Source organism: Leucopleurus acutus (genome assembly GCF_964270905.1).
Source record: "Leucopleurus acutus genome assembly, chromosome: 13".
Lineage (NCBI taxonomy): Eukaryota > Metazoa > Chordata > Mammalia > Artiodactyla > Delphinidae > Leucopleurus > Leucopleurus acutus.
The window spans coordinates 82,790,428-82,817,389 of record NC_139155.1 but is presented as its reverse complement, the minus strand read 5'-3'; the positions used below and the strand labels follow the sequence as shown (position 1 = coordinate 82,817,389).

Sequence of the window (26,962 nt, the reverse complement as noted above, 5' to 3'; positions counted from 1 at the left end):
GTGGAAGCCCTTACGGACGGTGCCCAGACATCGGAGACTCCTCGGACCCTGGAGGCTGGTGCTGTCCCCCACTGGGGCTCAGGGTGTGTCCCTCAGCCCCCTGGACCGGGAAGTCAGGCTGCCGGGGAGGTCCTGCTCTTCTGCAGCCTCAGGCTCTCCTTGTCCCTGCCTGGTCCGCTCCAGCTGAAGTCCTGGGGCAGGGAGGAGAGAGATGTGAGGACCGGGGCAATGGCTGCCTGACCTGAACCAAGAGGGCACTTGCAAGGGGAGATGCAAAACAACCAGGAAAACATGCCAGAGGTCACCTCAAGGGCACAAGGCACAAAAAAAGAAAGTGGAAGGAATCAGTTGAACAGTGAAAAGCCCCGATGAAAAAGCGAATTCCTGATCGGTACCACCCTCAGATAGCTTACATCCTTAAATAGAGAAATGGAAAAAAAAAAAAAAAAATACAGCAGCAACACAAATGTAATCTTGGCTTCAGAGACAGTGTGCAGACGCTCCTGAGCTGTCGACCCCGCCTTCCCCAGGACAGTCACTTCAAGATTCGAGTGTTTTGCTTCACAGCAAGAAGTTCTTCAGTGTCTGAGAAGTTACGCCATTCTAGGTTTTCTTGGATTTGCACTTGGTAAACTTGAAAAGTTAGTAGTTCCCTTCGCACCCAACAGGGATCCGCTCGGGTGAGGTTGTTCTAGAATTAGGCCTGCTGATGTATCTCCCGTGAGAAGTGGATCAGAGGACTGAACTCGGTGTCTACATCTCCTCGGAGTTTTGTTGCGACGCCTCCAGTTTCATCTTTTTGGAGGGTGGCACTCCTTCCAGGTCCTTGGGGGCAGAAGAAGAAAAGAGAAACACAGGTTGAGACCCCAGGAAAGCGACTCAGGTCAGCCGGGAGGTTGCAGATCAGCCCAGGAAGGACCCAAGGGCGGGTGTCCGCGGTTCTGACCCTGTGACCCTTTCGTGGACTTAAAAAGGTTCATGGACCCACGGGGAGCCTCACACCCAAGCTGCTCCTGTGTCCACCAAGCCCATGTCACTCATGTCTTCCAATCTCTCATTAGCTGCAGGGTAATTATATCCGCAGTTTCAGGTTTACCTCTGCAAGCTCGAAGGCTAGACCAACCTGGCCGTGTTAACAACTGCTCATCCAGGGCTCAGCACAGGTGCCCGGCCCGGGGCAGACACTCAGCACTGTGGAATGTACACAAGTCTGTTATTCTGGGGGAAGGGTCCATCGTTGTCACCAAATTCCCAAGAAGTCCCGGGACTCAAAAAAAAAGAAAGTTCAGGGCTTCCCTGGTGGCGCAGTGGTTGAGAGTCCGCCTGCCGATGCAGGGGGCGTGGGTTCATGCCCCGGTCCAGGAGGATCCCACATGCCACGGAGCGGCTGGGCCCATGAGCCATGGCCGCTGAGCCTACGCGTCAGGAGCCTGTGCTCCGCAACGGGAGAGGCCACAACAGTGAGAGGCCCGTGTACCGCAAAAAAAAAAAAAAAGTTCAACGCTCACTCGTCTGCCTCTCCCTCGACCTTCTCACGCCACCATCCCAGGCAGCTCCAACCTGACCCACCACCCGAATCCAGCTCCTGACTTCGCCCGTCCTAACCGGTGCTCCCACAGCTGGCGACAGCACCACTGTCTGCCTGGGATACAGTGGACCCTGGAGCCCTCCCTCCTCTCCATGCCCGCACGCCCAACTCCAACTCCAGAGACCCTCGGCCCACCCCCTCTGCCCTCTGCCTGCCACCCCTCCACACTTGAGCCTCCAACTCTCATCTGGCTGGTGCAGCAGCCGCTCCACGGCCGCCCTACCCGGCCTTGAGCAGAGCCCAAGAGAGCTTCTCAAAGTAGCGATCCTACATAGACTGCTGTCCCACTGGCCTCAGAACAGAAGCCCAGCTCCTCGCCAGGCAGAGGCGGCCTCCCGCTCTCCCCTCCGTCCCGCCCTCCTCGTCCAGCCTCCCCTTCCGCTCCTCAGGACGGCTCCTGTCTCCGGGCCTGTGCACCCTCGGTCCCCTCTGCCTAGAAAGCCTGCCCTCGCCTCCCTAACTTCTCAGCCCTCCACTGCCCCCCGCTTACGCCGTCCAGGAGGGCACTCTGCTCCTTTTAAGCATCTCCTCACTGCCCCGCTCCCGTCCTTCTGCGGCATGAAACGTGGCCCACCTGTGTCTGCTGTCTCCCGGCTGTGTCTCGCCCCCTCCCCACACCCGCCGACCCCATCGTGAGCCCCGCGAGGGCTGGGGGACCATGTCTGCTGGCTCACCCGGGCTACCTCGTACCCAGGTTACCGCCCGACACACAGTGGGTACCCAATAAATGTGAAACAGAGAGCCCTGGGCCTTGATGTAGGATGTGTATGAGTTTCTTGAGGAAAACCCTGAGAGCAGGGACGGCAGGGAGGCACCCCTCCCTTTTCCTTATGAAAGTGCTAAAAGCTCGTGCCTTCCGGGGAAGGTGGATCCCGTTCAGGTGAAGTGTCTGCAGAGCACTTGCATGGGGGGCGTGGTAGGGGACAGTATGTGAGTTTGGGAGTGGACTCTGGAGACAAGACAACTGTCCTGCGTAAGGGAGAGGGCAGGAGGGAGGGGCTGAGAAAGGGGACGGGGAGGCTTTTTTCTTTTTTAAACAGGAATGGCTGAACACCAATGCCAAGCTGTTTGCTTTAGTGCAGCGCACCCTTCGCCTTGCTCACAAACCTCGCAGCTCTGGAGACAGGTGGCATGTCTCTGTGAGCATGAAAACGGCAGAAGAGATCCCATTTCAGGTCTGGGTCCCCGGAAATGGGAGTGGGGGAGGCGTGTTAGAATGGAAGACCCCTGGACTTTTCAGATGTCCGTGGAAAGCCTTACATGCCCCCAGGGTGTGGATCAAGGTTTCAAGCTATCCTCCCTCCACTGAGTTCAAGAGGCCGGGAGACCCCAGCTGCTTTTTGGTTTTACCAGCTCTATCTACACGAGGCTTCGACTTGTATCGCAGTTTTAATCAAATGGGCTCGTGCTATGCTCGAGGCTCTGCCTTGTGTTTTTCATTTCACATTGTGAGAATATTTCTTTGTTCTCTATCTGTACCTGGGTCAACACACTCTTTTTAACAGCTGCATAGCAGGCTGTTTTATCCATGACCCCAGATTTATTGAATCCTTCCAATACACTTAGGTTGTGGCCGATTTTCTGCCACTGCAGAGACATCTTTCATCAACACCACCTCTGGGTCTTTGGGCCTTCGGAAGGGTGTTCTATAGGCTGAAAGGGGGCTGCAGATCCAAGGGTTGGAGATGTGAAAATCTGAGAGGCACTTTCCTTTGCGGAAGGCCTGCTTGAAGGCTCCCCAGAGTACAGACAGACAGAAGTATAGACTTCTTTCTGCTACTTGTCAATTTCTCCCAGGTATGAAAATACTCAGCAAAGTAGAAACAGTTTTATTAGTTGAAGTTTTGATACCTGAGTCCTCAGACCTCTTAGATAAGCACAGGGGGCTGATGGTAAAAAAATCACCATGGAGGCCGAGGCAACACGGGTGCATCTCGTGCGCGCAGCTCTGTGTTAAGTGTGTTAGCCACATTCTCTCCTCTCGCCCGCACCCTGGCCCCAAGACAGTTCCGTGATCCCATTTTAGCAGCTGGAGATACTGAGGCTCATGTGTGCCAAGTGAAGGATCTGGGATTCGAACCCGGGACATTTCCTCCTGTCCACAAAGCCATCTGAGTCTGCACTGTCTGATTCAGACCAGATTGTGGCAAACAGTGATGACCCAGAAAGGGGTCCGAGCAGGGGGAGTGTCGTCAGCCACGAAATTCCAAAGGATGATTCATCGGGCGTTTAGGATTTTGAAGTCTTATCTTCCCAGCTCTAAGGGAAGTTGACTTTGGGTCACTGAGACCGGGCAGTGCTTTTGTGGACCCGAATAAACAAAGTGGTGAGGCTGAGGCTGGGATAAAGGACCCACCCCAAGGCCCAGACCCGTGTGTCTCCTCCTTCTCCATGGGCCCCAGTGACCAGCTCAGACACAGAAGGATGCTTACACATCCTGCTCAATGAGTACCAGACAGTTCCAATCGTCCAAAGAGCAAACAACGGAACAGAACAGCAAAACGCCTTTTGACGTACCCCCGACACCCCAGCGGGCTCCTGGCCGATCTGGCTGCCCCTCTGAGACCTCGACCGAGGTACCTGAGAGATTGTGGATGTCTCTGCGGCCAGACCCACATCTCCAGATGGCTGCCGTTCTACTTGCTCTGAACTGTTCATCGAGTTTTCCATTGAAGACTGTGAATTCTGCTCGTCAGAAGCATCTGAGGGAAAAAGCAAGACGACAGAAGCTGTTTTCAGACACGGGAGATGCGGAGCCAGATGGACCAACTACTAAAAATACCTGGAATTGGGTAGTTTTGTGGCCAGGCGGTCTGTCAGGACGGCAAGGAGGCTGGGGGGCTTGGGAAGTGCCTTGCTTATTCTTAGGGATCTCATTTTAAGCAGCCAGGCCCCACTCTAGCCCTGCGGCCTCTGACCCTTCCCCTTGCACACCTATTACCTACCAAGTGCCCTGAGAGACCACCGAAAGGATGCTACAGGATACTTTGTGCTGCGTGCACCTGGCGCCCTCTGGTGGACACAGCACACTCCAACCATCATGGCTGCTGACTCCTCCCTCTTCCTTTAGGGAGCCTGCCTTCTCCAGCTGGGGAATCCACAGAGGTAACTTGCCCCTTTGTAAACATTTCTCTTAATAATATGGATATTTTTCTGATTGTCATTGCAAGAAACAGAAAATACAGAAAAAAATTAAATCACCAACTATCTTGCCATCCACAGCTACCACGCCACTAACATTTTAGAGGATTTACAGGATCCATCTTTCCAGATGTTTTCTCCCTACATGCATACAGTTCTACACTCTCCCTAACTAGGGATCTCATAGTATTTTGGAAGACTTTCTCCAAAATACATGTCCTCAAAAACTCTGTAAATACAAGAGCCTCCAAGATGGCCGCACAGCATTCTATCAAGCAATCGCTTACTTAATGAGTCCCGTTTTGCCAGTCATTTGAGCTGTTTCTCATGCATCGGTCTCCCTGCTCCCCCCACCATGTTCCTTCAGCAGAAGGAAGGTGCAGGCCTTAGCGGGTTGTGTGAGGTGACGCGGCTTTGGAAGAAGGGGGAACGGCCGTCGTACCTGAAGCTTATTTTGGGCACAGAGCGCAGGGAGGGAGCAGCCACATCACGCCCAGGGCTCAGCTCTGCTTGCATTCGAGACACCAACAACATATGTCACCCTAATGTGTAAAAAGTGCACTCAAATACTCAAGAACGCCTTACTTTCTGGGGTTTCTGAGGCAGAGGCATAACAAAGGGGAAAAAAAATTCCAGGCTTAAGTTCTAAAGCAGGCAAGCAACATGGGGAAATGGGGGAAAGCAGGCAGCACTCCAGGGCTGGGGACAGGGCGGGAAGGAGCTGCAGCCCTCCTCCCAAGGAGGCTGACCCTCAGCCCATCCATCCCAGGGGAGCCCAGGGGAGCTTAGGTTAACACACGCTCTCACTTCCCCTAAACCAGCAGTCCTGATCGCTCAGGGCAGTGCCAGGAAACCCGACACCCCGCCAGGGTCTGAGCTGGGTTCTCCTGCTACCACGGGGAGGGTCAGGGGTCCACCTCACTGAGGCCCCGGGGCTACACCTACAAGCTGGTGTCTGGGGAGGGGGACACAGGGTCTAGAAACCGGCCTGGGTTCTAATACTGCCTCTGCCCCTTGTTCCTGGGTCTCAGATCCCTCACCCTCTGCCAAGTCAAGGTTGACAGTAGCCGCCCCATTGAGCTGCTGTGAGGATTAAATGGAAAGACAGAAGTATCCAAGCAGCAAAATAATCCCAGGTGGGAGTAAATGAGGGATTTTCTAGGGCAGAGAAACAAACTCCCCATAAACCTGACATATCTTTGATATTTTTAGTTTTACCTTTAAAATCCATGTAACAGCAGTTCCTCAAAAATTTAAAAATAGAATTCCTGTACGACTCAGCAATTCCACTTGTCGGATAGACCCACAAGAACTGAAAACAGGTCCTCAAACTGACACCTGTACACAAATACAGCGACACTATTCACGACGGCCAAAAGGTGGAAACGGCCCAAATGTCAATTAACGGATGAACTGATAAACAAAATGTGGTCCGTCCACACAATGGAATATTATTCAGCCATAAAAAGGAATGAAGCACTGACACAGGCTACAATGTGGATGAACCTTGAAAACATGATGCTGAATGAAAGAAGTCCGCCAAAAGTCACATATTCCATGACTCTCTTTATATATATGAAATGTCCAGATAATGTTTCTGTCTCTGTCCACAGAGACAGAAACCAGGTTGGTGGTTGCTAGGGACTGGGGGGAATGGGGAGTGGCAGCCAAAAGATACAGGGTTTCCTTTTAGAGTGATGAGAACAGTTTGGAACTAGACAGAGGTGATGACTGCACAACATTATGAATGTGCTACATGGTACTGAACTGCTCCTTTAAAGTGCTTCCTTTTATGCTACGGGAATTTCATCTCAATTTAAAAAAAGAAAATATCCATGTTAACCTTATATTCTAGTTCATAATATATGTTTGCTTTAACAAACCTTTGCAGTTGGTATCGTCCTCCTTCTCTGTGACTACAGATCCTTTTCTGCCCTACCCGGTGGGCTTTGCAGAGTGGAGAGGAAGGTAAGGGCCCCGTTGCAGGCTTAGAAATCATGAAGGTGGCCGGTCACCCAGAAAGTCACACTAATCCCTTGACCGGCCCAAGAGCGCAGTGGGAACTGGCCTTAGAGCTGGCGGAGCGTTCCAGGCCTCGCTGCAGCGGCCTGATTCTCTTAACCCAACAGCACTGGAACCAGCTCAGGGGAAATTATTTTCCAAGGGCCTAAATTTAGTCCAGGGAGTTTGGACATTATGTCATTCCCTGAACTCACTCAGCAGTAAACAAGTTCAAAGCAAGGTCAACAGCTGGCGACCAACCCGCCCTGTCCCGCAGGCAGTAGGCCCCAACCTGGGAAGGCCCGAGGGTCCGTCTCTTGTCCTTCCCGCAGGAGCTCGGCAGCCCCGGGCTGTGGGCAGGCAGGCCTGGCCGCCAGCGCGGTCCCGCCTGGTCAAAGCTGGGCAACTGTGGCGGCCCAGAGGCCTGGCCCGGCCAGGAGGGACCCCGGTGTGGCTCCCACCTGGACCTGTGATGGGGCGTGGGGCTGTGGATGGTAGGGAGAGGTTATGGAAGCACCGACCCCAGACGTAATCCCGCTGCCGAGCTCTACTGGACCCTTTAGGGCAAAGCAGCCGCACACCCCAAACATGGGAGAAACGAGGCTATGGCCAGAAAGTAAGAAGCCACTGGGACTTCCTGGTGGTCCAGTGGTTAAGAGTCCCAATGCAAAAACAAACAAGCAAACAAACCAACCCAGCAAGCAAGAAGCCAGGAGTGGTCCGCACCGGGCCCCGCAGGCCCCGCCCCCAGCTCCCCCAGGATCGCTCCGCCCGCCCGCTGCCCCACCCCCGCGAGCCCCGCCTCCTTTCCAGCCTCCTGAGGAGAGGCAACTCTTACTGGTCTCATCTTATGAACAAGGAAGCAGGAAGGCACGCAGGTGATGCCGCTGGCCTGAGGCCACTCGGCCAGCAAGGGTCGGCTCAGATGTGAGGAGCTGTCCTGTGTCCACGGCCCCGTCCCAGCACCTCCCCCCGCCAGGCCTGGGCGGGGGAGCCCCATGGGAACGAGAGGGGATGCCCACGTGCTGTACACGGGAGAAGGCGGCGCCAAAGTCCCTGGGACAGAGTTCTCAACTAGGGACGATTCTGTCCCCTGCTCCCCCAGGGGACATTTGGCCCCATCTAGAAACATTTTTGGTGTCACGACTGGGGGTGGGGCATGCCACTGGCATCTAGTGACAGGGGTGCTTCTTAATACCCCGCCACGCACAGGACTCCCCACAGCAAAGACTCATCCGGCCTCACATGCCCACAGTGCCCAGGCTGAAAGGCCCTGCTCTGCCGTTCCGCCCACCGGCTCGCTGGAGGAAGACCCCGCAGGGCCTACAGAGGGCGTGCCCTTCGTCTCCACAGCCCCCTTCCAGGGCCGCGTCCTGCACACCCACTCACACCTGAGGAAAGAAGCAAAGAGGCGTGCACACAAGACTCCCTCCAGCACTGTTGGTGTAGGAAAAAGACAGAAACAACCCAAATGACCACCAACGCGGGGACTATTTAAATAAATCATGGCACATTCACGTCATTCAATGATAGGCTGGTAAAGAAAATAAGACAAACCCGTGTGTCCCAACGTGGAATTATCTCCATGGTGATGGCTAAGCGAAAGCGTTCTAAAGAGAAAGGTTATCATCTTATACAGATGCTTCTAGGTGCAGACTGTCTCTGGAAGGCTACAAAACAGACTCAGCAGTGGTCCGCCCTGAGGAAGGGGACGACCCTGGAGAGCTGGGGGCGCACTTCAATCTGCATCCTAATTCATGGTTGTTTCCCCTGTGTAGGGTTACCTGCACCCCCTTCACAGAGGTGCTCCTGGCACATGGGCATCTTCCCCCGCAGGTCCCCAGGCATTGCCCTGCAGTCCCTTCTGCCTGGGTTGCTCAGTCCCCTCCTATCTCTGCTTATCCTTTAAGACTAAGTCAGACAGCACCTCCTCTGGGAAGCCTTCCAGGCTCCCTTTCCTTACTGCATCTCACTGTGAGCTCAAAAGCCCCCTTAGGGGCCAGGCAGTGCCATGAATGAGACAAATATTTAATTCCGACACAAATAAGCTTTGTAAAGAAAATCTAAAGGAATATTCTCTTCTTCCTCAAAGAAATGTGCATTCCCCCAGCCTCTCAGCCTTTTACTTTTCCACTCTTACTAGAGAAAAAGGTTCAAGAAACATATTAACTTTCCTTTTAAATCAACAATGAGAAAAACAGGGAATTCCCTGGCGGTCCAGTGGTTAGGACTCTGCGCTTTCTCTGCCAAGTGCCCGGGTTCAATCCCTGGCCGGGGAACTAAGATCCCATAAGCCACATAGCCAAAAAAACAAACAAACAAAAACAGAAAACAACAGTGATCTCACGGTGTAATACATGGCAACTGCCTTTGGCCTCAGCGTCAGGGAGACAATAGGGTGTGGTGGGGAGTGTGGTAACTGGTGAATGTAGGTCCTCTTGGCCCTCTCTGGAGAGGCAGACACATCTCTGCTCTAGCTGGTTGCTGCTCAATGGAAATGCAGGTTCAGTATTGCCAGATCTTCCCACTTTTCAAGAGAGGCTGGAAATCGATCTTATTTTAAGTGAAATTCCTCAACTTTTCGATTTCGGCATCGACAACCTGCTGTAAAGCACAGGGAGCTCAGCTCGGTGCTCTGTGATGACCTAGATGGGGGGGAAGGAGGTCCAAGGAGGGGATATAGGTATACACATAGCTGACTCACTTCACTGTACAGCAGAAACTAACACAACATTGTAAAGCAATTTTACTCCAATAAAAAAAAAAATTTCGGCATCGAGTTCCAATTAAAAATAAAAACACCACTGGGCTCCATGGTCACACCCGCACACCACATGCTCGATCTAGTCTGTCTGCGACCTCTGTAGACTGTAATTCTCAGCTTCAGTGCTTGTCTTGCCCATGAGTTCTTGGGAGTCAGGAGTGGGACTCAGCTGACTGTCAACCAGGACTGGCATGGAGTTTTGCATGGGGCTGACGTGGGTGAAGTGTGTGGAACAGAACGGAAGGGGATGTGAATGAACTCCGCAACACAGGACGGCCTTCTCTCAAGGAGATGCACGCCCTCCCCAAGCATCTGGAAGCCCGGACTCCAGGCCAGCTGCCTTGCCCCACCAGGTAAGAGCATATCAGCCCGGACCTCTCCCTGGAACCCCCAACTCTGCACTCGGGCATCTGCAGGCACTCCAGATGGCCCTGGCCCTGCCCCTCCACACTCCACACCCCACTGGCCCAGCCCTTCCACCTCTCCCATCACAGGTGGGGGCAAGGCCGTCCCTCCAGGTGCCGAGAGTCACTCTCCAGGCCCCTCTCTCACAGCCCACACACCGCCCATCGAACACACTCTCACCTCTGCCCCCGAAACACACCTCGATATTAGACAATCAGGGACTACTGTTCAATTTCTTAGGTGCAATAATGGTCATCGTGACTACGTAAGAGAATGTCCTTATTTTTAAAAGATGCATGCTGAAGTGTTTAGAGACAAAACGTCATAAGGTCTACAACTCAATGTCAAATGGCCTCAGAAAAAAATACTTTTAAGCAAAGCAAAAAAACACAAAAAAACACAAAAAACCAAACCAAACCACAACCCCCCTCCAACAAAAACCAAAACCCCAAAACGTTAAACATTAACAACTGACGAGTTTGGCTGGTGGGTATACAGGAGAGTATTATACTATTCATTCAATTTTTCTGTATACTGGAAAATTTTTCACTTAAAGAGAATCAAGAGGGACTTCCCCGGTGGTCCAGTGGCTAAGACTCTGCGCTCCCAACGTACGGGGCCCGGGTTCAATCCCTGGTTGAGGAAATAGATCCCACGTGCCACGAATAACAGTTTGCGCGCCGCAACCAAGACCCAGTGCAGCCAAATACATAAACATTAAAATAAACAAATAAATAGAAGACTCAAGATTAAACAAACAAATAAAGAGAAGCCAGAAGCCTCAAAATAAACCAACCTATAAATACACATATACACGTATACACACGTCCTCTGCAATCAGACTCCTTCTTACCACCTCATCAGCCACCATCCTCTCCCATCTGGACAACTACAGTAGCCCCCTCGCTGGTCTCCCTGCCTCCGCCCTGGCCTCCCCATCGTCTGATTCAATCACGGCAACCAAGGTGATCCTTCATATCACGGCATATCCCAAGGGCTCCTGTCTCACTCAGCATAAAGACCCGGGTCTGTGAAGTGGCCTATGAGCCCCGACACTCGAGGTCCCGCCTCCTCTCTGACCTCATCTCGCTTGTTGAGACCCTCATGCCTTCTTCCCCAGCCACGCTGAGCACGCTCCTGCCACAGGGCCTTTGCACCGCCCCCAATGTTCTTCTCCCACCTGGCTTGCTCCCTCCCCTAACCTGAGCCTCGTTTGCTCTCATGTCAGCTTCTCAGTGAGGCCTTCCCTGACCATCCTATTTAAAATGCAACCCTAACCCACTCCCCTTTCTTACTTTATAATTCTCCAAAGCACTTATTTTCCAAATATTACATTGTATGATTCTTTTTAATTGCCCCTCAAGAATATGAGCTCCAGGCATTACCTTTCTTCTACCATCACCTTCTGGGGGCCGGCACTTGGCAGGACCTCCTTAAAGACCCTTCCAACTGCCTGGCTGAAGGCTGGCCGGAGAGAGGCCCCCTCTGAGCCCAGCCCCTGAGGGCACATACCTTCGGCCCCGGGGAGCTCCTTCCCGTCGGCCTGGGCCTCATCCGCCTTGGCATCGGTGCCGTCACCGGGCGCGGCCGAGGTGGGCTCGGGGGCGGGGCTGGAGTTGCTGCTGTTCTCCTGTTTGATGGGAGAGGCGTCTGCAATGGAGCTCTGGTTGCTGTTATCATCTGCACAGGGTCGGGGGGAACAGAACCACAGCGTGAAATGCCGCGGCTGCTGACTCAAGGCGTGGGGGGGGGGGCTCAGTCCCCCCGGCCTTGCTGCCCGCAGCCCTACAGGACACTCTCCCGGGGGAGGAGACACCTCTTCCTCCTGAGGCCGCTGAGCTGCCCACCCAGGGCCGCCCCACACGTCCTGCGCGGGGTGGGGGCTCATCTGAGCTCCCCCTCCCCGACTCACTGAGGGGACTCCTGTGTTAGCGGCAGCCTACTGCAGACGGTGGCCCAGCACATTGAAAATCTTTGGGCCAAAAAAAAAAAAAAAGGGGGACTTCCCTGGCAGTCCAGTGGTTAAGAATGCGAGCTCCCACTGCAGGCAACACGGGTTCGGGTTTGATCCCTGGTCGGGGAACTAAGATCCTACATGCCACGCAGTGTGGCCAAAAATAAATAAATAAAACAAAATCTTTGGGGGTCACGTGAGGTCTCGTTCTGGGTGAGGAAACCAGACATCTTGTGGGCCTGGCTCTGAAGCACTGCAAAGGCCAAAGTGGTCCCACAAGGCAGCATTGTCAAACCGTTTCATCGGATCTGATCCAGCTGTGGACCAATTCCACTTGATACAAAATAAAAGGCAGAGAAAGGGCAACAAGTTCACAACAGAAAGTGGATATTCTACAGGACAACCGGCCAGGCATTCCAACAAGTCAACGCAACTAAAGAAAAAAAAATAAAAGGAGAAGCAGAGAAGATTACTGTCGTATTACAGATTAAAGAAATTTAAGAGACCTCACAACTAGGCATGACGTATGGAATTTATCTGTACCCTGTTTGGAATGTGCCAGCTCTGAGAGACATTTTGGGACAAATGGGGAATCTGAATACAGTTTAAAAGTACGGAATTAATTTTTTTAGGAGTGATAATGGTACAGTGGGTAGATAGAAATGTCATTTATCAGTGATGCGTGCTGAAGTGTTTAGGTACAGACTTAAGTATCATGATGTGGGGAAATGTACTTTAAAATCTTCTAGCATGGGTTGCACACAATTGTCAGAATCCCCTGAATTTCACACTCGAGAGCTGTGCATTTTTTTACTTGTAAATTGTAGTTCAATTAAAAAACTTAACACATTCAAAAAAACAGATGAGGCAAATGTGGCATAATGTTATGAAAACCTAGGTGGGTAGGCACATGGGTTTCATCATACTATTCTCTCTAATGACATTTTTTCATAATAAAAAGGAAAAGGGGAAGAAAGTTAGCTGGGCAAGGGCATTAGGGGTTGAGCTGGGGGGCCAAGCTGGGGATCCTGGGGCACATCCCCCCCTTGCCCTGGACACCCTTTCTTGGGCACAAAGAGTCATTTTATTTTATTATTTTTTTGGCCGCACCGTGAGGCTTGTGGGATCTTAGTTCTCTGACCAGGGATCAAACCCAGGCCCTCAGCAGTGAAAGTGCTGAGTCCTAACCACTGGACCGCCAGGGAAGGCCCCACAGTTTGCCTTTTGATACTGAGTTATTCCCCAAGGGGGTGCACCATTCCTAGGGGTACTGCAATACCAGGTCGATGTGTGGAGGGGACACACATCCACACACAGCAAGCTCCTATTCCAACCGCCTGCTCCAAAAATCCATTCAATATATTGTCCTTGGACAGAGGACGTATCAGATATTAAACTGATAAGAACAGATACTACACTCGATCTTAGCCGAAAGGCCGAGAAGCGAGCAAAGAGTCATTTTAAACTACAGATACCCATGTGGTGTTACCCTGCTTTCCTGGGCCATGCTGTGCACCTGGGATCAAGGCCATTTTTGTAAAAATAAGAGAGAGAGAAAGAAAGAAACAGACAGGGAAGGAAGGAGAGGAGAGAAAACGAGAAGCACGTCGACACATCCAGGGCACCTACTACATGCCAGGCACCAGGCCAGGGCATTTACAGTCACCTCGTTTAATCTCAACAACCTCCCGGATAGGGAAACTGAGTCCCAGCAGCAGAGCCCCTGGGTCGGGCTGGTCTGCCCAGCCCCAAACCCCGAGTCTTTCCTCTACCTCAACCTGGTGAGGAAGCGCCAGGCAGCCCTGCAGCCCTGACTTGGTAAATTGCATCTTATTTTAAGTGTACTCTGGGGCGCTCATTACACAAAAGCATCCTCTCGTGAATTCTGGGACTTAAAAAAAAAAAAAGATATAAACTCCCTCGATTTACCTTTCGAGAAAATCTCAGCCTCCTTCCTATGCCAAGATACATGGCCGTGTGTGTTGGAAGCACGGAAGGCGGAGGCTCAGCCTCTGGGTCCCAGCGTCAGGTCGTGCTCATTAAGGACAGTAAGCGCTAATGTTTAACAAGTCAGCTGCCCTGAGCCTTGCCTGGTAACCTGGTAATGGCGTGACCCTGATGCTTGGGCTGACCTCAGGTGGATCCTGGAGACAGATGCCCTGTCCCTTCATGTCCTCCTGTGGCCATCCTCCTGCCTGTAGCCTTCCAGATAACTCTCACCGGGCCCATAGCTTTCCCTGAGCTTTCACTCCCTGCAGGCGGACTTGGTCTCTCTTGGCTGCACATGTACTAAAATGGAAGGTGAGCATGGTTCCTGAGTCAGGGACCTGGGGTGCTCAGTATTCTAGATTCTTCTGGGCTAGTGGCCGTGAACTTGCATTCTGCTTCCTCCAAAAGGACTGCAGATGCCAGCACTGGCCTTTATGAACTTCCTAACTCTGCACAAGTTACTTCGCCTCCTCGAGCCTTAGCTTCACCGTCTGTACAAAGGTGGCTCATCACCAGGATTAAATGAGGTAATGCCCAAAACGGGCTGAGCAAGATGCTTGGCACCGCGACGGCTTCTTAAATGTTAGCTACGGATACGCCAAGGCCTTTAAGGGATTATCTTATTCAATATTCATAACGACCTTGGGAAGTAGGCATTACCACCCCAAGGCTACGTGTTCAATACCTAGTCCAGGATCACGCCATGATGGGCAGATCCTAGGAGAGTCACATTAGAATCCAGGTGGGATCCTGCCCTCTGCTCGAAAAGGTTCTCACCTGTGATTCTATGAATTAACTGAAACTGAGCCAGGCCAGGGGCCTCCTCGGTCCCCAGAGAGTGGGGATGCTAACCAGTGACAGAGGGACAGGGTGCGTCCCAACTCAAATACCTATTTCTGAAAATGAAATGCATCCCGACTAAAATTATACGGCCAGTTGTTGGTGTGTGTGTGTGTGTGTGTGTGTGTGTGTGTGTGTGTGTGTGTGTGTGTGTGTGTGTGTGTGTGTGTGTGTAAGACACTTTCTTGACACGTTAACTGTCAGCGAACACCCCCCCTGTGCTTCTCTGAAGCCAATTCAGCAACAAGCAAGACTCCTTGCCCTTGGAGCTTGTGACTGTTTTCCAGACTAGTCAGTTTGGGCAAATGGGGACATTTGCTGGCCTCCCTTCCCCCAGAGTAAGACAGCCCGGATCTGGAGGGTTACAAACTAGATCCAACCAATATTCCCTCTTGACTTACTTGTTTATTTATCTAACATCACCTTGTTGCGCAAAAAGGCTTGGGTGGTCAGAAGTACAAAGACACTGAAGCTGGGATCAAGACAGAGAAAGGCAAGTGCTGGGAGCTCCTAGACCGGCAGGGCCAGGCTGGGGACAGAACAGGAGGTGAGCCTGGTGGGCCTGGAGAGGCCACGCTCTCCCCGCAGGGGCAGCTGCTCCTGTTGCAGCGGGCTGCGGCCTCGAGGAAGAACACGCACAAGGGCTGGCAGATCTGATTTCTCAAAGGATGGGAGAAATGCAAATTTTCTGATTTATAAGTATCAGAAACTCAATTTTTTAGAAACTTCTGGTTGAACTCTCTGAGGTTAGAAGTCAGGTAGTGGTTTTCCATGGTGGGTTGGGGAATGACCGGGAGGGGACAACACGGGGATTGCCGGGAACATTCTGTCCTGATTTGGGCTGGTGACAAAGGTGTGTGCAGTTTGTGAACATCTCATGGAGCCACACACTTATGATTTGTGCCTTTCCTCTCAGATAAACAGGTAAAAAAAAACCCACCAGCAGCATCAAAACAACTGCAGACTGGCTAAAGCATGTCAACAGCCTGGATCTGATCAGTGGGACACTGGTTACAACTTTTGAAACAAGACAGCAAAGGAAGTTAGGCGGTCGATGTAGAAGGGAAGGTCCTAGGGTCCCAGACTGATTCACATGAAGTCAGAAATCCAGTTAGAGCTTCCCAGTAGCCCAAGCGAAATAGGAAATAAGAATCATTGATATGATATGTCAGGCCCAGGACGGAAAAAGATAAGATTCCCCCAAAAAACTTCCTGGGCACATGGGGCTAACAGAACACGTCCTGTGACATTTGTGTCACTGAGTGAGAAGGAGGTCTTATTTAATGTCTCTGGCTCATTTTATGACTCTTGGCTTTGCTGCTCTGGGAAAAGCAGCTTCTTCTCCTCTGCGGAGCCTCCTCCTTGGCACAGAAGCCTCCCGGTCCTGCCCAGCCCTCCTACCCCTCGACTGGAATGTGAACAAACCTGCTGGTAAAACAAAAACACAACCAAGTGCTGTGGGCAGGAGAGGGGCCCGGCTGGCTGGCTGGCTGCGGGGAGCTCACCATGCATGTCCATCATTCCCGGGGAGGAGCTGTTCTCCGGGGTGGTCACCTCTGAGCCACACTTCTCATCTTTGCCCTTTTTCTTGTTCTTGTTTTTCTGGAGGAGAAAAATGATGCAGAAACCGAGTCATCAAATTGTGTGTGTGTGTGTGCACGGGCGAGTGAGACCCTGGGGAGCGAGATGAATATTTTATTCCGCTGACTCATCCTGGAGCCCCCAGGGCTCTGGAGGGCTCCACTGGCCCGCATTTGAACACGTCCCAGGAGGAGCCTCACCTGCTTTGGCATCAAGGAGCCCTGTGGAGGGGAGGCTTCCGGGGCTGCGCTGGGAGGCTGGGGGTAAGGCTGCCTTGCTTCTGGGGCCAGCCCCGCAGGTATGCAAACACGCTGGCTGGCGGGAATTTCCTCTGGGGAAAAGGCCATGGTCACCCTGCCCGAAGCAGGTACAGTACAGGGATGCCAGGTAAGGGATGGAAAAGACAGCTCACACATTTCCACCATCTTCAGGCCCCTGGGACTGCCTTCCTCAAAGACAGTCAGCTGACTTCCGGCCCGACACTGGGGACCAGGTGAGGAGGGAAAGCCCAGGGGAGGAGGGAAAGGTCAAGGGGATGCTTTTGTACATGGTTCCATTTTTTACGGATGGAATGGAATTGTGTGGAAACAACCTAACTGTGTCCATTGGTAAAAGACTTGTTAAACACATTACAGTACATTCATTCAACGCAGTGGGATGTGACAATCACAGAGTCCAAGTACAAGCTCTTCCTGTACTAATATGGAAGGATCCGCAGAAATATTCACATATTAAAATATCTCAGTATCTCCAAGATGTATTAAAGAAAGGTGCAGAACACGTGAACAGGATGCTGCCACTGGTGGTAAAGGAAGAGCATAAATGAGTGTGTGTTTGTATTTTTGCGTGCACAAGCTCTCTGGAAGGATAAACAAATACTGGTTGTCTCCAAGGAAAAGAGCTGGATGGGGCTGGAGGTGTTCAGCCGGGATGGGAAGCAGATGTATAAAAAGATAAGACTGTAAAAAAAAAAGTAACATTTGAAGAATATGCAAACCTATAGAAACAGAAAGTAGACTGGCGGTTTCCAGGATCTTGGGGAGGGTATGCGTTTTGTTTTCGGGGTAATGAAAATGTTCTGGAATTATAGGGGTGATGGTTGCACAACTGTAAATATACCAACACTGACTGGCACACTTTAAAAGAGTGAATTTTACGGCATGTGAATCGTTTTAGTTTTAAAAAAAGAGTTTTAAAGTAACAATTGAATTTTGTAACGTGTTTTACCTATTTAAGAGAAGACAATTTTCAAGAGTTCTGAAGAAAAAAAAAAATGATGTAACCACGTCATTACTGGGTGTTTGAAAACAAGAAAAGAGGGACTTCTGTTGGTGGTCAGGTAGTTAAGGCTCCACGCTTCCAATGCAGGGGACGTGGGTTTGATCCCTGGTCAGGGAACTAAGATCCCACGTGCCGCGCGGCCAAAAATAAACCAACCAAAAACAAAAACATGGAAAGTTATCCCTTCCCACTGAAGATTACCGGCCACAACAATCAGAGATTCGGATCCAGCTATCCAGGGTGAGGCCCAGGAACCTGCATTTTGTTGAGACTCCCAGGGGATCTAAGGCTCAGCCAGGCGCGGGACCCACCACCCTAGAGAAAGGGGGGAGGAGTATTGTACATCTTGGCTCAGAGATGACAGCGAATTAGCATCCGAGCACTGTCTGCACAGCTGTGCTGAGCTAAATTCTTCCCATATGATATACTGCCTTTGCTCTGTTGCAGAAACCCCAGGAGCTGGATGTTACTGTTCTACAGCACAAAAGAGGGAACTAACCCAGCAAGGTGGGGTCACCCGTCTGGCATCACAGGTTAATTGGGGGTAGTCTGTCCAAATCCAAATCTTGAGGTCTTTGCCCAGCCCCAGGCTGCCCTGTCCTTCCTGACAGCCCATATATTACATTCTCTCCTTCGTCACAATCCACTTGGCACTTCCCTGATGTCTGTTTCATGCTATTCTATAATTATCTTCCCCCAACAAGATTATAAATTCCTTGAGAGCAGGGACCACATCTTCTCAAACGCAACCGGCGTTTATACAACACCTAATGATGTGCAAGGCGCAGACGTGGGCAAGAGCCAGGAGCTGCCTTCGAGGAGGCTGGCTGCACTCTGCTCTCCCTCCGGAACGGCCGGCACCAAAGGCCAGGACAGTCTATGTCGGTGCCTCTGGGGAAAGCAGCCCTGGGGGCTCCACGAACCAGCCCAGGCGAGGACCAGAGGGGATGACAAGCCCCCACGTTCTCAGCCCAGCACCGACCCACCCAGGGGCTGCATGTGATCAAAGGGTCAAGAATGGAGCCTCAGCCCTGCCAGGAGACCCACGACTCGTGGGGCAGGTCACTGGAGACTGTGGAGGGAGGCTTTATCCCGCGGTTCTTTTTTTATTCTTGGCCACGCCACACGGCAGGCAGGATCTTAGTTCCCCGACCAGGGATTGAACCCGTGCCCTCTGCAGTGGTACTGTGGAATCTTAACCACTGGACCGCCAGGGAAGTCTCTGCCCCGCTTTATGGCCCCTAGAAACCTACCAATCATGCCCACTGTCACGACTGGAGGCATGTGGTCAGTGTGAGCTGAGCCATCCTTGCATAGTAGGGAAGGCACTCAGGCAGGACGAACAGCCCATGCAAAGGCCTGTCAGTGGGACCATTCTGGATTTTGACTGGAAATGAGAGCAGCTGACCTGTGGGTCTTTGAGGGTAACTGGCCTGGGACCCACCAAGCTGAAAAACTATCCGTGATGCGGGGCAGGTCTGTCATCAATGCCTCCCTGAGATCAAGCACAGCCACGAGGCCTTCCTCTAGCGGTCGTAGTCGCCGCCCCTCCTGGAACCCTCCCCTGTCAATGGCCCCTGCTTCTCTGCACCAAACTTTCACGCTGGGGTCACCCTTCACCAGCAGCTCCAACCACCAGAAGGCTCTCCAAGAGTGGAGAGTATATGCTTTGGAGTCAAAAGACCTGACATTTGCTGTGTGACTCTGGGGAAACGGCTTTGCCTCTCTGAGCCTGTGTCTTCCCTTGTCCAGAGTGGATAAAGAGCTCACCCCACAAAGTAGTGCCTGGCAGATGGTCAGGTGCCAGGAATGACACCACAACGATGGGGGAGGTACCCGTCTGCAGGTACCGCCAAGCCCACCGCAAAGCCATGGTGCCCAGGGCCTCAGGGAGAGGATAACTCTGCACTAAGCAGTGTGCCCACTGGCAAACCATGGGGCTGTCAGCCCTGAAGAGGTGACTTACAGGGGACATTCCCCACCTCTCTGAGGGCCAAACTCTGGGGCTGGATGATGGGGGGAGGGGTAGACACAGGTTCAGCAGCCTCTCCAGCCCTAAGCTGGGTCCTTCTGCTGCCCAAGTGGCCTTGGCCCCAGGGTCCCCGCACGGTGGGTGGCAGTGGACAGCCCCCTCTCCCTGTGATGGGAGGGAGTGTGGATGGACAGCCCCACCCCAGGGGACCGGCCCCACATACTCACATCGTCAACCTTGGGCTCCGTCACAGGGACCCACTTGTAGATTCGCAGGGATGTGTCACCCACAGTCACCCACTTCTTCTCCCTGCAGAGGATGAGGAAGAACCCATTACCGGGGGCTTCGGGGGCAGGCCCTTGCTCACGCCGGCAGGGGGCACAGGCCGCACTCCCTTGGAGCAGCTGTGACACGGTGACAGCTCCAGGCAGGGCTGAGAGAACATCTCCGGATCACACAGACGAGGGCTTGAATCCCAGCTCTGCCGCTCCCTGGCTGGGGGCCCCTGGGCAAGTCACTTCGCCAGCCTGAGCCTCAGTTTCCCCATCTGCTAGACCACATGGGGTCGTCAATCTCTCCAGGCTGCCGCGAGTGAGACAAAGCATGTCGCATGTCGACTGCTTCCTGTGCCTGGAAGAGTGCCTCGTGAGACCGGAGGGGAGGGCGGGGCTGCCACTGGGATGATTCCTCTGGATGGAGGGAATCAGCCCCGGTTCCTCCAGCCTTCACCCCCCCAGAGCCGGCGAACTGGGCCACCCGAGACCCTCTGGGCAGCAGAGAGGGCTTCAGACCAACAGGGCATTTCCTCCGTGGGGGTGGGAGGGTCTTCCCCAAGGGCACCCAGGGGCTCACCCTGCCCCCCTCACCCTGCACCCTGCCTCCGAGGTCGTGGGAAGGGAAGCAGGAGCTGACAGCATGAGTAACCACCCCAGGCTCTTCCGGGCAAACGCCAGTTAGATCAGCCCCGGGGAATGGAGAGCAGGGGGGAACCTGGATGCCCAGTGGCCTCGGCCCCAAGGGCAGTCCCCAGATGCTGAAACCGAGGGGCTGCGACAGGGAAGCACAGCCCCGTCTGCGGGCAGCCACGGCCGGGAGGTTGCCTGCCCCGAGACCCTATACGTCGGTTCCGAGACAGCTTCAGTTCCAGAGTCTCAGCTCCTAACGTCTGCACAGCTGCCCCCGATCCACCCCCAGCCGCATCCTAAACTCTTGGGGCACAGTGCACAGGGGCCCCCAGCTGCCAAAGGCAGGTTGACGGTGAGAAGCAAATCACAGGCCACGAGAAGGAAAGGGGGTGACTGCTTTCCACTAAGGGTAATGATGGTAATTACCACTCTCCTCCTACCTCTCTGCTTCGAGCATCGTCCTTCTCTAGCTATATCACCCCAGCCTCCCAACTTCGGTCCTCGACCTCTGGCAGCCTACGAGTCAGGTCCTGTCACCTCCTGCCCCTAACACTAGGAGTGACAGCCAGAGGCCGCGTGCCTGAGGACACCACGGCTAAGGGAGAGCCCCCCTCTGCAGGAAAGCTGGGGTTTCAACCAGGGAGCTGGGCTCTGGAGTCCACGATTTGATGGGACAGCCAGACGTACACCTGCTGTAGGTGGCATAGCGGCCGGGAGCCCTCAGCAATGTCAGCGACACGGGGTCCACCAGAGCCGAGAATTACGTGTGGCTGCGGGCGCCTCGTCCAGCCTCCCCACCAAGACCTTGGCCTTGGGTCCTCTCCTCCATGGGCGAGTAGCCCTCCCAAGCTGGTGGGACACATTACCGCCACCTGGCACCCCTTCACCACTGGGGGTTCCGGGTGCCCAAGCACACTCAAAACCAGCTGAGCCAAACCACGGACACTTCCATACCCCAAACTGTGCCTGCGCGGGTCCCAAAGCCCCCGGCTGGCGGAAGCAAGGGCCTGGCTTTTCCTTATTCTACTGTGACCATTTCTAGTGCCTTCCGTGTGCTAAGCACTGTACACACTCTAATCATCCCATAACCTCTCCTGGCAGTAACTGTCACCTTTCCTGTCTGACAGATAAAGAAACTGAGGCAGGGGGAGGTGGAGTCATTCTCCCCAGAGCAGGTGTTCAAAGCTCCGTGCCGCACTGCTTTCTGGAGCAACCTCCACTGCCCCATCCTTGCCCCGTTGAGCCCTGAGAGAATTAAACAAAGTCAGGCACCTAAGTCACCACCCACCTGCCCCCAGCCTCTCAGAGGCAGGATGGACAATCCACAACCCCAAGTCTTTCCCCACCTTCACGCTGAATAATCAGCAGGTGCCTGGAAGGGACAGAGACATTCCAAGAAACAACCTTGGTGACAAAGCAACAATCCTAATGGCCATTGTGCGCTGAGGGCTTCCGTGCCAAGCACTTTACTTACACGCCCTCTCTCCCGACAATTGCCAACAGACCTGTGAGAGGGAGACTACTGTCACCCCACTTTATAGATGGGGAAATGGGAGGCCCAGAGAAGTTATACCAGTAGCTCACGGTCACACAGCTAGTCAATGGCAGAACCAGGACTGGACACGGGCTCTGACCCCTGCTATTCTGTCTCCCATGACAAACTACTAAGAAATGACTCCACAGAGCACATCGGTGACAGAAGCTGGACAAATCGCCCAAATCCCATGCAAATGGCCAAAGGCACTCATTACTCACAAGCCCCTCAAACTGGCTTCTTTGGCCCGCGCCCCAGTAGGTCAGCAAATCCAAGGCTTGATAGTGTTAAAAAAAAAAAAAAGTAATTGACTTGCAATACACAGGACACCTCTCAGGGCAGCAAGTGTGCCAGATCTGGGCTTCGCAGCCCACACCTGAGCCAAGAGGAATGTATCAAGTGGCAGGTAGCTTCCCAGAGAGGTTACAGGCCCTGCAGGTTCGGACCTGAACACAGCTAGGTTCTGGCGCCTCCCTCGGTCTGAGTTCCCAACTCACCCCAGGGATTAGAAACCTTTCTCCAGTTGCATTTCTAGGTGTGGGCATTGAGGGGCCATGGGACAGAGGGAAGAGCATTGAGAACCCGACCTCAGCCTGGTATCCGGCCAGCAGCCACCCAGGGAGACACAGGCCCCAGAGCTCAGGGGCGAGTCACTGAGTGAGTAGCCGGTACTTCGGAGACACATCCAGGGAGCGCCGGGTGTGTCATCAAGCCAGCGGCCTGGCAGCGCCTCGGGAAATGACACAGGGACTCCAGAGAGCAGCTGAGAGTTCCCACTACCACCTCCAAATCCATCACCCTAGAACACACAGCCCCCCAAGCCCAAAGGAAGGTATTAAGCTGTACTTAATTACATCCGCAGTGGCAAACAAGTAGCCAACGGGCGTGTTTTGTCTGGCCCGCACGGTACTCTTAAAAATTTGAATCAATTACCAGACTTAAAAAAAAAAAAAAGAAGCCAGACCCCACATTAAAATGCAGATTCCTGGCCACTCTCAAAAACACGTCCTGGCCACGAGGGGCCCACATGCCCCGAGGAGCACTGACTCTCCAGATGGGGCCCTGGGGCTCCCTCGGATCCCCCAGGCCTCGCCACCTGCAGGCACTGGGCTCGGATTCACCACAACCACCAGGCCGCAGCCCAACCTTGCCACGAAGCTGCCCTGGGCACAGCCTGAGCCTTCCTGCCTTGCTGGCCCCTGGTAACCAGCCAGGCTTAAGTGCCTCTCTCTTCCCCACCAGGCTTGGGCTCCTGGACAAAAGAAGCAAATGCGGTCCCAGCTGTAGGAATAGAGCCCCAAACGCTCCTCCCCAGCACAGCCTCCTGTGTAAACTGTGCGCACCCTTCTCCCCAGATTCTCTAGGCCGAGGGCAATTTCTAATGTTCCCCCAAGGTCAGGTCCAAGGAAGGGCTAGCCAGCCAGGGTGACCTGACTCCCTCAAAGAGGGCTCCGAACCCCTCACTTCCGATCCACTTCTCAGGGCTAGTCCTCGATGCCGCAGGAGGCCTGGCTACAGCTGGCCTCATCCTAACTAGGCCCAGGCCCGCTTGACCTGCCCTGTGCCTGGTAGAAGGGTGCCCCTGGAAGTACCAAGGGGAGGGTTTAGGCACAGTCAAACCTCCCCCCGCCCCCAGAGACAGGCGGGAGTCTCGGGGAACAGGCCTCTCTGTCTTCACAAGCCACCGAGGGACCCTTCAGACCACGGATCCAGGGGTCCCAGGCCTAAGCCTACTTCGAGGCTCAAGGCTTTGCCTCCCGCCCAGGGACTCCCCCTGCCCTGCTTTTCTCCGCCCACACGGGGCCTCCTAACCCTGCCCCAGCTTCCCCAAAAGGAGCCCACCATTTCGTTCTTCCTTCTTGTTCTAGCTGCCTCTCACTCCACCAACCTGCCTTGCTGGGACACAGAAAGGAGAGGAGAAACGGCCGGCAGCTACCGACAGGGTGGCCACGGCTGGCTGCTGGCTTTTTCCAGGGCAGGGGAAGGGTAGGGCTGGCAGAAGGGGGAATTTTTAGGGGTCCCTGGGACTGAGGAGAAATACCACCCTAGGCTTACAGGCTAAGTGGTATGCCAGGCACCTCCATTCTGGATTTAAAGAAACAAAACAAAACAAAACAGGATGCAGAGTTAAATTGGAATTTCAGATAAATGACGAATAATTTTTTTAGTGTAAGTATGTCTCAATTAGTGCATGGGACATACTTACACTAAAAAAAAAAGGAAGTATTTAAAAATATTATTTCTTTGTTTATCTGAAATTCAAATTTAACTGGGTGTCCCGTAATTTTATTTGCTAAATCTGGCAACCCAGTGTCCCAGCCAGTGGTGAAATGCACGGTTGGTGGCCACACAGTTAATAAACAACCCCAGACCACAAGGGCTGACTGGAAGACGCATTCTGAAGGCACAGCGAGGGTGAGATTTGGCTTCTCGGGGCTGGGGAAACCCAGGAAACAAGGCGAAGGCTTTTTTTTACTTAGAATGGGCAGGAGAAAAAGAAAAAGAAAGAAAAAAAAAATCAGCAAAATGCAAGTTTCTACCCCACAGTAAGGACCGCATTTAACGACTGCTCCTGTGTGCAGGATAAGTGCTTTTCGAGACATGATGCTATTCCAGAAGGGGAGAAGGTAGCACAGGAACCTCTTGTCGTGGTTAGAGGAGTTACGTGCTTAGCCCAAGGTCACACTGGAAGCCCAGCCATGAGATCCCAAAGCCTGAGGTCTTCTAGAGGACTTGACTCGTAGTTTCCCAAGACACAAAAAAGGAAGGGAGACACGTTCTCCTCTCGTCCCCCCAAACACAGGCCTCGCCGGCAGCAGGCTAAGCAACACTGAGGGCCACCAGGCCGGCTGCTCTGGGGCCGGCAGGGTGGAAAACCCCACACAGCTCCATCTGCCCTCCCAGCAGAGCAGCTGTCAGGGTGCAGGAGCCTCCGCCAGGCTGGGAACCTGGAGGGCAAGGCCCCACCAAGCCTCCCGCAGCACGGAAAGGCAGCTGGCCCCCACCCCTTTCTCACCTCCAGGCTGCTGACAGAAGGGACTCAGGCCCAGACAACAGCTCTTTCTTTGCACAGGCGTTCAGGCAGGGGACCACTCCAGCCTTCCCTCTGGGAATCCCGCAGGAGAGGGGGTGGTGGGCTTGTTTTCCCGTGTGCGTTTTGGCCTGCAGCTGTTTCTGCCATTTTTAAATGGCTCCAGTCCGGGCACGGGGCGCCCTGCGCACCAGGGGAGCTCCCACGGCAGGGAAGACTTGGATCTCAACTTTGGAAGGCCTTCCCTTCTCACGGTTCTGAAAATTCTTTGTCCCACTAGAGCCAAACCCAGCCCTCGGCCGGGCATCCGGCCATCTGCAGACAGCCCTTTCCATAGGAGGCCCGGGAGCACGTGGACTTTATTGATTTTCCTCTTGCCTTTTTTGTTGGGTTTGACTCATAAAGGACAGCTAACTTGTGACACGGCTAGACTGGAGGCTAGCCCCCAGTGGTTTTGAGGGACCGAGGCGAGGCGTTACTCAAGAAATGACACCCCTAAACATAAACAGAGCCCGCCACGGGGCCTGCGGGGGTTTGCAGGCTTTAAATAAAGGGTCAGGACGAGCCCGCGGGCGCTGACACTCGAACGGCGCTGCGGCTCCTCTCCCTCCCTGACCCTGGTGAGGCCGTGGGAAAAAAATAATAAAGTTGAAATCCGGGAGCTGGGAGTTTTCAACAAGTCCGCCCCAACCTGGCGATCGGCTCGCGGCTCGCGCCTCGGGCCTGGCCCTCGGGCTGATTCCGAGACAGACCCGGACGAGGCCGGGGAAACGTTCAGTCGTATTAATTACAACCAGGCCACGCCGGACGGAATCTCACGTGAGCTGGAGAAACCGCACGGCCGACACCGAGTCCCCCTCGCCCCCCGCGCAGAGAACAAAAACAACGGCTGTCTCCGCAAAACAAACGCAAGCTGCCGGGTTCGGACAGGCAGACGCGGCCCAGGACCGGGGTCTGGCCCCCAACATTCGCTTGCCCAGACCCCCGCGCCCGGGTCCGGGCACAGCGGGGCGGGAGGGGGGAGCCCGGAGCCCCGGGCCCCGCGGCCGCCGCCAGCGTTTCCTCCTCGCGCTCGCCCCCATCTTTCTTCCTCGCCAAGAGCCCTCGCTCCAGGCAGCCCAAAGCGCTAAATTTAAACGGCTCGCGCTCTGCAAACTCCGCAGACTCGAGGGCGCCGGGCCTGGGAGGCGGGGAGCGAGCGAGCCAGCCAGCCAGCCGGCCGGGGAGGAGGGAGGGAGGGAGGGAGAGAGGGAGGCCCGGCGCGGGCAAGGGCGCGGGGGCCGGCGCTGCGCCGCCCGGGGCGCGCGGGTAGGAGACGGAGACGGCGGCGGCGGCCCGCTCGGTGCCTGCACAATGGAGCTCGCGCTCTCCCCTCTGCCGCCGGCATCGCGGCCCCGGCGCGCGGGAAGCCGCTTTCATGTGACTTGCACAAAACGAAATGGCTTCTGGGGCCGGCCACGAGCCCCCCTCCCGGGAGCCGAGCGCCGCGCCGGGGACTGCCCGCCGCTCCACCGCCCGGCCCGGGGCGCCCGCCGCCTCCAGGCTGCCGCCGCCGCGCCAGGTGGGCGACAGGCGCGAGCGCACCTGGGCAGCGGCCGCGGCCCCCGCCGCGCGCAGGTGACCCGGCTCGCGCGCCGCCCGCCCTCTCCAACTCCTGGGCCCGCGGGCGGCCCGGGGCGCTGCGCCCCGCCGGCTTTTTGTATCTGGTCTCGGGGTTCGGGGCGGCCGCGGCGCGAGCCTGCAACCGAACGAGAGAACAAGCCGGCGCCTCCGCTTACCATTTGCGCACTTTCTCGATAGCCGCCATGACCCTCTTGATATCATCTTTGGCCCGGCTCCTGGTCTCGGCTCGAACCGACCTGCCCGACATGGTTCTGGCGGGGAGAGAGAGGCTGGGGGAGCGCGCCCGCCGGGTCCTGCTCGCGCTCCGCGGCGGCCACACTCGCGCCCGCCCGCCCGCTCACTCACACAGAGAC

General features: G+C 54.4%; 1 protein-coding gene across 1 annotated transcript; it reads right to left on the bottom strand.

Annotated features, from left to right (window-relative positions):
* Window positions 1-40: 40 nt before the first annotated feature.
* Window positions 41-26,962, bottom strand: BCL7A (BAF chromatin remodeling complex subunit BCL7A). Its single transcript, XM_082853548.1, has 6 exons — window positions 26,765-26,962; window positions 19,744-19,825; window positions 16,188-16,284; window positions 11,412-11,579; window positions 4,169-4,290; window positions 41-825 (listed from the first exon to the last, which is right to left on the bottom strand). Exons 1-6 carry the CDS (start codon window positions 26,854-26,856, stop codon window positions 754-756), a joined length of 633 nt encoding a protein of 210 aa, XP_082709674.1. The 5' UTR covers window positions 26,857-26,962; the 3' UTR covers window positions 41-753.

Excerpts from the sequence above, each read along its gene's own strand:
- BCL7A (XM_082853548.1), bottom strand. The coding sequence starts at position 26,856 with ATGTCGGGCAGGTCGGTTCGAGCCGAGACCAGGAGCCGGGCCAAAGAT. Across the intron at positions 11,580-16,187 it reads GGGAATGATGGACATGCATG|ATGATAACAGCAACCAGAGC; the intron begins GTGAGCTCCCCG and ends GACCCTGTGCAG. Across the intron at positions 4,291-11,411 it reads GGAGCTCCCCGGGGCCGAAG|ATGCTTCTGACGAGCAGAAT; the intron begins GTATGTGCCCTC and ends TTTTTCCCTCAG.